The 9,084-nt window shown below is 48.1% G+C and overlaps 1 protein-coding gene across 1 annotated transcript in view; it reads right to left on the minus strand.

Annotated features, from left to right (window-relative positions):
* SLC1A4 (solute carrier family 1 member 4) overlaps window positions 1–6,735 on the minus strand; it is a 32,509-nt gene extending 25,774 nt beyond the window's left edge. The window contains exon 1 of the mRNA XM_010706509.4: window positions 6,138–6,735. Within this exon, the coding sequence (XP_010704811.2) occupies window positions 6,138–6,661 (524 nt within the window). The 5' untranslated portion in view covers window positions 6,662–6,735. The remainder of the gene's footprint in view (window positions 1–6,137) is intronic.
* Window positions 6,736–9,084: the final 2,349 nt, after the last annotated feature.

Consider the following 9,084-nt stretch of genomic DNA (forward strand, 5'->3'; position numbering starts at 1 on the left):
TGAAGCAGTTAAATGTCACGGATGGAAGCAGTGGCAGCTGGGATGGAAAGCTGCAACATCTGAATTCAGCAGTGCCTTCATACAAACACAAATGGAGCATCAGGTCAGAGAGGGCAGCGTGCAACCTGCCAAATGCTTACACTGGGTGCAACGTGGACAGAAAAAAAAAAAATTATTAACTGGGGTACATAAGGAAAAAGTTGCTGGCTTCTTGTATTTTATAGTTCACCAGTCCTTTGCACTGCGCTGCTTCCTTTCCCCCCCCCTGCAATGGGTAAAGAGCATGTGTTCCCCTGGCCAAACAGCATCTTGTTTTGCTGTGTCAGAAAGCAAAGTGAGAAGGGAAGCTGCTCACCTCTGGGCTGAAAACGAGACCCCACGTGGCAAGGGTAGGAATTCTGGGGCTAAGAACTGAGAATGCTGCCAGCCGAGTGCAATAAGAGTGCACGTGAATTCTCCTGATAAGAAAACAGAGGAGCTTACCTACAGCCTATCACCTGTGGCAAAAAGAATTGAGGGAAGCTTCTTCTCATCCTTTGTTCCATGCACTGCATAAAAACAGCCTCCAAGAAAGCTTGAGTTCCCTTCAATCTTTGTCCTGCTAATCCCCCCAAGAAAGAAAAAGGGAAAGGAAAATATGTTGTTGGGAAAAAAAAAAAAAGAAATCAGAATACTTCCTTTCAGCTTTTCAAGATCAGGGTGGTTACTTCTCTTTGAGAATAGTCTGGGTTTTGAAGGAGCAAAGATGACAAAAAAATATGAGACGGAAAAACGAGCAGAAATCAAATTACTTTTTTAAAATCAGCATTTCCATCCTGACAAAACCAAACCACAAGAAGCAACCCCAAAGCCTAAACAATATGGTTCTCCAGTGCTTCCATGTGGCCGAGGAATCAAAAAGCCCATAATTTACACAGTATGTCAGGCATGGGCCCCAGTAATTAAACACTGACTGAACAACAAGCATATACTTATGGCACATACTGAGCGATGCCAGCAACCCTGCTACATGAAGGCAAGGGGCAGGTTCTTGCTTCCAATGAGAGCAGCACAATGCTATACAAACATGAGCGTATCTCTGTCACTCTGCTTTATCCCTGGAGCACTGCTCACTGCACTTGTTTCTGAGAACTGAAATAAGCATTTCTGACAACTGATCATTGCATTTTGGTTCAGCAGCCCAGGAGGACTCAAAGATTCCCTTGCATCGTGTGTTCTGTCCAGCCCAGCTTTTAAGCACACCTGACTACTAATTTACAATGACACGTAAAGAAACAAGTTTGCTCCTCTTTGTTTCAAACTCTGAAGTTTAACAAAGGTGCTCCAGGTCATAAAAAGCAATCAACAAATAAACGGCTTATCACAGAGGCACAAGTCCTGCACAGACTATGCTCATCACTCACTAAGATCAGTTAGTGTGCAAATTAAATTAAGCCTTAATTACAGGTGAGTCAGACCACAGGTTTTCAGCTTCATTGCCCAAGACGGGTTTGTTCAAGAACACCACCCCAGTGCCTAAAAACAGGGGCCAGGATGCCGCAGGCTTCGGGGAGAGCCAAGTGCTGGCTGCTGACCTGCCTGGGCTCATCTGTGCCCACAGGCTTCACCCAGCATGTGCAGCCAAGCAAAGCTCACAGCCCCACAGAAAACCAGACCTCTGTCCCTACAGTCAGCAACCCCAGGTGAGCTCAGGAGTCGCACAGGGAAGTGCAAACATCCTCCTGGCCAGATGAACCAGCAAGCAGAAAGGGTGTGTAACTGGGTGTGCAAACTAAATGCAGATATTTGCCAGTTAGAAAGAAATCAGCATGGTTCTATCACAGGATTACTGACTACTGCTGCTTGTTTCTTGCAATCCTGCCACCGCCGTGCCCCATGCTAAAGAACATAGCCAGCTCTCCAAAGCAGACTTGTGCTATTGCAAGAGCACACCCATACAGAAACCCTGAGTCTGTGTGATAAGGAGCCTTGCACGGGGTCTGGGATCAGGCTGTGACACAAAGAGTGAAGCAGAATGATGCAATGTAGCAAGGCTTGACATCATGGCAGTGTGCACCTCGGCTGCCCCACTGCTCTAGGCATCACCTACACAGACAAGAACAGTTTTTGTAGCCTAACGCTGAAGTACGCGATAGAGGGAGACTGTGCAACCCCTCTGAGCTGCAACCAAAGAGAGAGACAGACCACCAGACAGCTGTCATACATAACAGCTGCATCCTGGGGCTGGAGCAGCAGCTGGGCTGGGTGGCAAGATCTCCACGTACCTGCACACTGCCCACACCACCCAGGAAAGCACCATCTCAAATCCACTTAAAATAGGAACCATATACAGCAACAGCACCAGCTGCAGAAGTTTCAGGATTTGCATATTTTCTGTTTGACTACTGTAAAGAATAGCATACATAAATGCTAAAGATGGATACATTTTGCCATGCCAGAGCACTCACAGAGGGGAAATGGGATTACCATTCTGTAACAAAGCACAATATATCCCAAATGTGCAAGTGCAGCTTCACTTTGGAGGCTGTAGCTTCCATCCTTATCAATTTTGATGTTACAATCAAATTCTTCTTTTTCTTACCTTGTGGAATAAAGTTGGCACAGGAACTCCTTTGTTGCATGTATAAGGGATTATTGTTAATCACTGTTTCTAAATGTTTCTTTTGCTAGAGCTCTGCAAACAGCTTCGCTCTGGCAGCAAAACCATGAAGGGAAATCCAGGCGAGCAGAACAAAACCCTAAAATAACATGCATTCCTCTTCTATTGCTTCTTACACAAAGGTTCCACTTTTAAGGCCAAAAGTCTTCTGTTGGAAAACATTTTTCTGAGGAAGTCTGGACTAAATGAGGTGAACATTAGGAAAATATTCTGTGCTGCTTTATCTCCTGTTTTTCAATGAAGTCTTTTCAGTGGTAAGAGTCCACAGACAGCAACTTTACTGCCATCTGAAGATCTGCCAGAACGCATCACAGCTTGGACTGCTCTACTAAGTGGCTTTCTTTTTCCTTCTTTCTCAGGATTTTCATTCACTACCATACAATTGTTTTTTTCTCATCTGTTTTTCTCATACCTGTGTGGATGTACTATGCTTGTACATTATTTTTGAGTGTGTGCCTCTGCTTTAACTCAAAGAAACTTGAGAATGTTACTCACTTACAGCAGGTATTTAATACTTTTCTGCCCTAAGGGTCCAGTCTGTAACTACTTTGCCTGGGAGATAAAGCATGACTGGGTCAAGTCAGTAGTAAAAAGCAACTACCAAAGAACAAAAGAAAGGAGTAGAGAAGATCAACTTTCTACAAATAATATTAGAAAAAAATACACAGTGTAGGCACGCAAACAAAAAAGCCAAATGCTTACTACATACAGAACTGAAGCAGCAATCCCTACAATTTGAGTGAGGATCCAGGCTCAGAAAATGACAGAAGCAAAGGCAGGCAGTAACATTCACTATTTCTCCTTTTTCTGCCCCCGAGTTTCAGTCACCCAGCCTCAGTACTGTGGTCAGCGTGTCTCTGTGCAACTGCAGCTGCTCCCAGCCATTTCTTAATTCTAGATATCACTACGATGTTGACATCTCCCCCTTCTTTCCTAACAGTACAGTTTTGCTGTTTCCAGAGCAGGACTTCAGAGCATACTCTGAGACCACCTTCATGGATGCTGCTTTGGGCGAGTCACTGGAAAACCAGGATTTGAAGCAGCAAGTGCTACTGGGGTGACTGATGTCTGAACAAGAGCCCACCTTCCCTGTGGTCCATCCTGGCCCTCAGCTCTGTAGCCAAGCCAGCAGAACGCAGCTACTGCTTTTCCTTGTGCTCAAGCTCCCGTGTGCCTTCCCTCCGGCTCTGACGGGCTAGGAGATAATCCACGGGCTTGCTCACAGTGTTGTGGGTACTCCTTTTGGCAGGCCAGCTGGTAACCTCTGGCAGGGAGACAGAAAGGGCAGGAAGGAGCAATAAAAGGAGCAATAAAATGTAAATGCTGCAGACTCATCTGTCATCCTGAGAAACTCTGACACTCCTGCAGGAGGCACACATCTTGGACCTCCGCGTACCTTTCCTGTAAAAAACAAATGATGCTATGCCCGTCCCGCTCACCATGTTACTGCTAGGGGTCAGATTAAAAACAAAAACAGAATTCGCAATCCAAAACCAATCCCATGGTTTCAAAACACATTTTCATCCCAAAATAAGGCAAAGAACGGCACCGTCTGAGGCCTGTTCTTCCATTAAAAATATTGTAAAATAGTCTGTTGAAACGTTCCTTTTTGATGAGTGAGACTTTCTACTAAAGTCTTTTTGTACAAAGTTTCATCAAAACACTGATCTCACTAAGATGAAATGCCAGGCTCATCTGCTGTTAGAAATTTGAACAGAATCAGAAATTCCTGCAAAACTGTTCGATTTCATTGAATTAGCAAATAAAGATTGAAGCCAAAGCAAAACTCTGACCGTATTTAAACACGCAGTCTTGACAAGCGCCCATCAGAAGTGTGGACAAATCAATACAGATTCTTGCAAAATATTTGCTCTTGCTCTTTCCACCGCGCTCTGATAAAGCACAATATGTTAGCTGGTGACTGGTGTTGTGCCCTCCCCAACACCTCAGCAGCAGCCAAGTACCAAATGACCTCCAGACATCGTTGTGATAGTGAAAAGCAATAGCTTTGGTCGTTCATTAATGAACCTCCCAAAAGCAGAAAGGATTGGCATCCTGGGAAAGGACAACCTGTGTCACCTCCACAGAAGCCAAGGTAACTATCTGACTCACAGCTGTGACTTAGTCCAGTTTAGTGTGTTTTCAGTGTGGCTGTGGGACTCAGATTGCCCACTTGTACCTTCTTTCCATCTTTTTCTGAAAGGAACTAAACACTGAAGGCTCAACGGACACAAGGAGCCTCTGATACAACTGAAAACAGTTTCCTTGTATCTGATAGAAAAATTGAGGAACAAAATTAAAACAGAAAAGCAGAGTGGGATGCTGCAAGATCTACATGTTCAGAAGGCAACTTTTCTGCCCTTTAGAGATGAGGCCTCGTTAACTGAAGACAAGGCTGCAAGAACCGAGATCAGCACTCAAACCAAAATACCCACATTTTTCAAGAATAATTAGGTTAAAAGAAAAAAAGAGAAGAAAGAAGGAATTTAATGGGAGAGATAGGTATTATTTCCAAAAGACACACAGCTCATTCCATCCCTAGGTTCATCAGGGATTTGTGTTAAGACAGGAGCTTTAGAGCTGATGGCACAGTGATGGCTCTCTATCCGTAAAGCTCCAAGAGAAAGCTGAATTCAAAGGTCGCTACCATGCATACACTGAGGAAAGGCCCCTGGCCCTGTGCTTTCCAAAGGAAATCACTCAACAACCTGAACGCTCTACCCAAGTCTCTACTCAACTCTCCATCTGCATTTACAGACCAGAGCAAGAAGCAACTTCACAACACCCAGAGGGTCACTGGAGCATACCTGTCCCATTTCTCACCCTACTCTGTGCAGGATGGCAACATGCAAACGAGCCACCAGTTACATCAGCTGCATTAGGACGCACCGGGGACAGCCACCACAACAGTCACCTTCTTCCCAGCTGTCATCATCGTTCTGACTCCTCCTTTTGCCATTTTCCTTCACCTGCCTACACTGCTTATCTGCTCCATGTCACCTTTGCAGTCAGGCCACCTACTCGCACTGTCTTTAATGTGGTCTGTCAAGAATTGTCAGGTTCAGCTGCAAGAGAGGTAGGTTATGGATATGAAATACAGCATTGCCAATGGGCGACTGGGTGGGTCCGTGGATCTTATTTCTCTATGAGGTGAAAAGGGCATAAACTTGGATTTCTGAATACAGCCTTTTATACTGCCAGTTTACCCAGATGCACCAGTAAGTCTCTCAGTTAAAACAGCAAAGCTTCAAAGCAAAAAGCCCTCACTTAGCTCGGCTCCCTGCCGAGCGCAACCCCGCATCTGCAGGCACAGGGCAGATGCAGCCTTACACTCCCTTTCACATCTCTTAACACAGCGCTGCGGCCGGCAAGCGGCGAGGGAGGAGCAGGAAGGAGGGGGGGATCCCCCGCGACAGCGTGCAACACCGCCGGCTCTGTCATCATCCTCCCAGGGCGGGAGGCGGCGGGGCGGCCCTACCTGACGAGGTCGAGGAAGGAGTCCACCGTCTTCTTGCTGGTGGCCGGCACGTTGCCCGGCAGCCCCAGGCCGGGCGCGTTGAGGGCGGATGCGCCGGCTCCGGGTCGGATGATGAAACCGAGTGCGACGGCGAGGCCGGAGGCCAGCAGCGTGGTACCGAGGAAGTAAGCGATGGCGATGCCGCCCAGACGGCCGAGAGAACGCGCGTCCAGGCTGGCGGCCCCGGACACCAGGCTGCAGACCACCAGCGGCAGGATGATCATGCGCAGCATGCGCAGCAGCAGCTCCCCGGGGAAGGCCAGATAGGCCACCTGCGCCGGGCCCAGCGCCGCGCCGCGCACCGCGGCTCCCAGCACCACGCCGGCCACCACTCCCGACACGGTGAGCAGCACCAGCGCGTTGCGCCGCAGGAAGCCCCGGCAGCCCTGCAGCCGCCCTCCGCCGCTCGCCGCCGCGCCCTCCGCGTGGCCGTTGCCCGCCTTCTCCCCGCCGTCCCCTTTCTCCATGCCGTCCGCCGTCTCCATGCCGCCCGGCTCGCTCCCCGCTTGCGTCCCGCTAGCCGCCCGCCCCCTTACTGCTGGGCCCCACCTGCCCGCGCGCGGCCAGACCCGGCCTCGGAGGGCGGCGCTCGGGCGGGGGGCGGGAAGAGCGTACCGGGGCCGAGCCGCCGGCGGCGCCGCTTTTTTGCCGCGGCTCTCCTCAGCGCCCGCGGTTCCGCGCGTCCCCTTCGCGCTCCCCAGCGACGTGCGTGTGTCGCCTCAGCGTCCCGAGGCTCCCTTGAAAGCCCCCTCAGAGCTCCCACGGCTCTCACAAGTTCCCTCAGTATTCTCTTTGGTGCCTACGTCGCTTTCACACGCGTCTCTCAGCGTCTCTAGAGCTCACACATAACCCCTCCGTGTTGCCGTTGAAGTCCCCCTTGGAGACCCCCTTCATGTCCCCACGGCTCTCACATGTCCCCTCAGCGCACCCCTTGGTGTCTGTACAGCTCTCCTATGTCCCCTCAGCATCCCTTGGTGTGCCCCTCAGTGTACCTAGCTCTCACGTCTCCTCAGTGTCACCCTCCTTGTCCCGCTCAGTGTCTCCATTGCTCTCACATGCCCCATCTGTGTCCCCACAGCTCTCACATATCTCCCCAATGTCCCCCTCAGTGTCCCCCTTGTTGTCTTCGAGGCTCTTATGTGTCCCTTCAGCATCCCCTTGGTGCCTCTCAGTGTACCTAGCTCTCACATGTCCCTTTGGTGTCCCCCTCAATGTCCCCCTCAGTGTCTCCATATCTCCCACATCTCAGCATACACAGCTCGCCATGGCCCTACATGTCCCCACAGCTCTCACATGTCTCCTCAGTGTCCCAGGACTCATACTGGTCCCTCTGTGCCTACCCGTAGCATAGACCTCGTTTCAGTTAATTTCCTCACTACAGCCTGGCAGAAAACATGCTGTGAAAATAACCAACCGCTCATCTGCTTTTCAAGTAGACCAGACTAATTAAACAGGCTGACAGAACCATAATCCCTATTTAATGAGCATCTTTTCTGCTTTCCAGCCTCGTGGATAGACCTGAAGATCCTTACCCGGTAGCTGGGATCTGTCACTGCAACAGCACCACACAAAGCAGCTGTGCCCACCGAAGCATTTTTTTTATTTTTCTCACTGCATTCAAAGCCCACTGTGACTTACTGTACCCAAAAGACCACTGAAAATTGTCCTCATGTGCCTGCTCCCTGCTGCGTTGTAATGCCTGATGAAAAAAAGCAACATGGTGCTCCTCTTTGCCTTCAGCTGAGGCAAAAAGAATATTCTGTTGGTTTTCATAATACTCATTATCATCACTCATTACTTACTTTAATTACTAATATTTGTGGATTATTTTAATAGTACTCATTTTTATTAGTGTTCCCATATGCAAACTGAAAAGCTGGAGGAGAAATTCAGGGAAGTGTAAGCAAGAAGTACATATGAAATGGGATAACCCATCTGTAGTAGCACACCGTATGAAACAAGTGCAAGAGTTAAAACAGGGCCTTTTCCACATTGTGAATCAATAGCAGGATCCTGCTCTACTAGAGGGGGTTTTTGTGATCTTGTAGTGTTGGCTCTGCTCAGAGCAGTACTGGGAGAACCATCAGATGACATGTATGACCATATACTCACCCCAAAATCTTAGATCCTACTGCATGTTTTATAACCTATGCTATGGCTGGTTGGTCACAGCCAACCTTTTGGGAAGAACAGCTCACCCTAGAGATGCATGTGTTAATTTTCCTGCTTGTGACATTATGAGAGTTCAGATTCTCAATATCTTCTCCCTTTGTTCTTTTCATTTTCTTATTCTAACAGCTTTCTGAACAATTGTGCTGCTTCTCTTCACATTTCTTCAGACTCAAGACAGGCAGAAAACAATACAGCATATGATCCTCCCACCATATGAGTAAACATCATCCCTCCCCCCCCCCAAAAAAAAAACAAACCAAAAAAGTTCTAGGCAGAACAGACAGTGTTTCTACACTCTATGAGAGTTCATGGATGGCTGCAGCGATTAACACTGAAGCCTGCTGATTTATTCAGTACTAAGTGCTGACTGATCTGTTGTGTCAGGTTTTCATTTCAGCACTTGTAGACATTGGTAGCTTTCCAGTGAATGAGTTTGCATATTTCCAGTGTCCACTCTCCCTGGTGCTTCTAAGTTAGGATTTCTGACTTCCCTTATTGGGACTAGGAGAATTTTTTTCATCTTAGAGAGCTTTCACCTGAACCAGGCCAGAGCCCTTCCTCCTGCAAACGTCAGAGGGATCGTAAGTAGGCAAAAACAAATAGGCAAACAAGCAGTTAATTCTAAACAAAACCAGATTTCCTTTGCTTTGAGTGAGGAGAGCCAACATAGTTTTCAACACTGGCCCAGGAATGAAAAAGTCCTGCTGTTTTTTAGTCAATTTCTGCCTGATATTAT

The sequence above is a fragment of the Meleagris gallopavo genome, chromosome 2, assembly GCF_905368555.1.
Source record: "Meleagris gallopavo chromosome 2, MGAL_WU_HG_1.1, whole genome shotgun sequence".
In the NCBI taxonomy this organism is placed as follows: domain Eukaryota; kingdom Metazoa; phylum Chordata; class Aves; order Galliformes; family Phasianidae; genus Meleagris; species Meleagris gallopavo.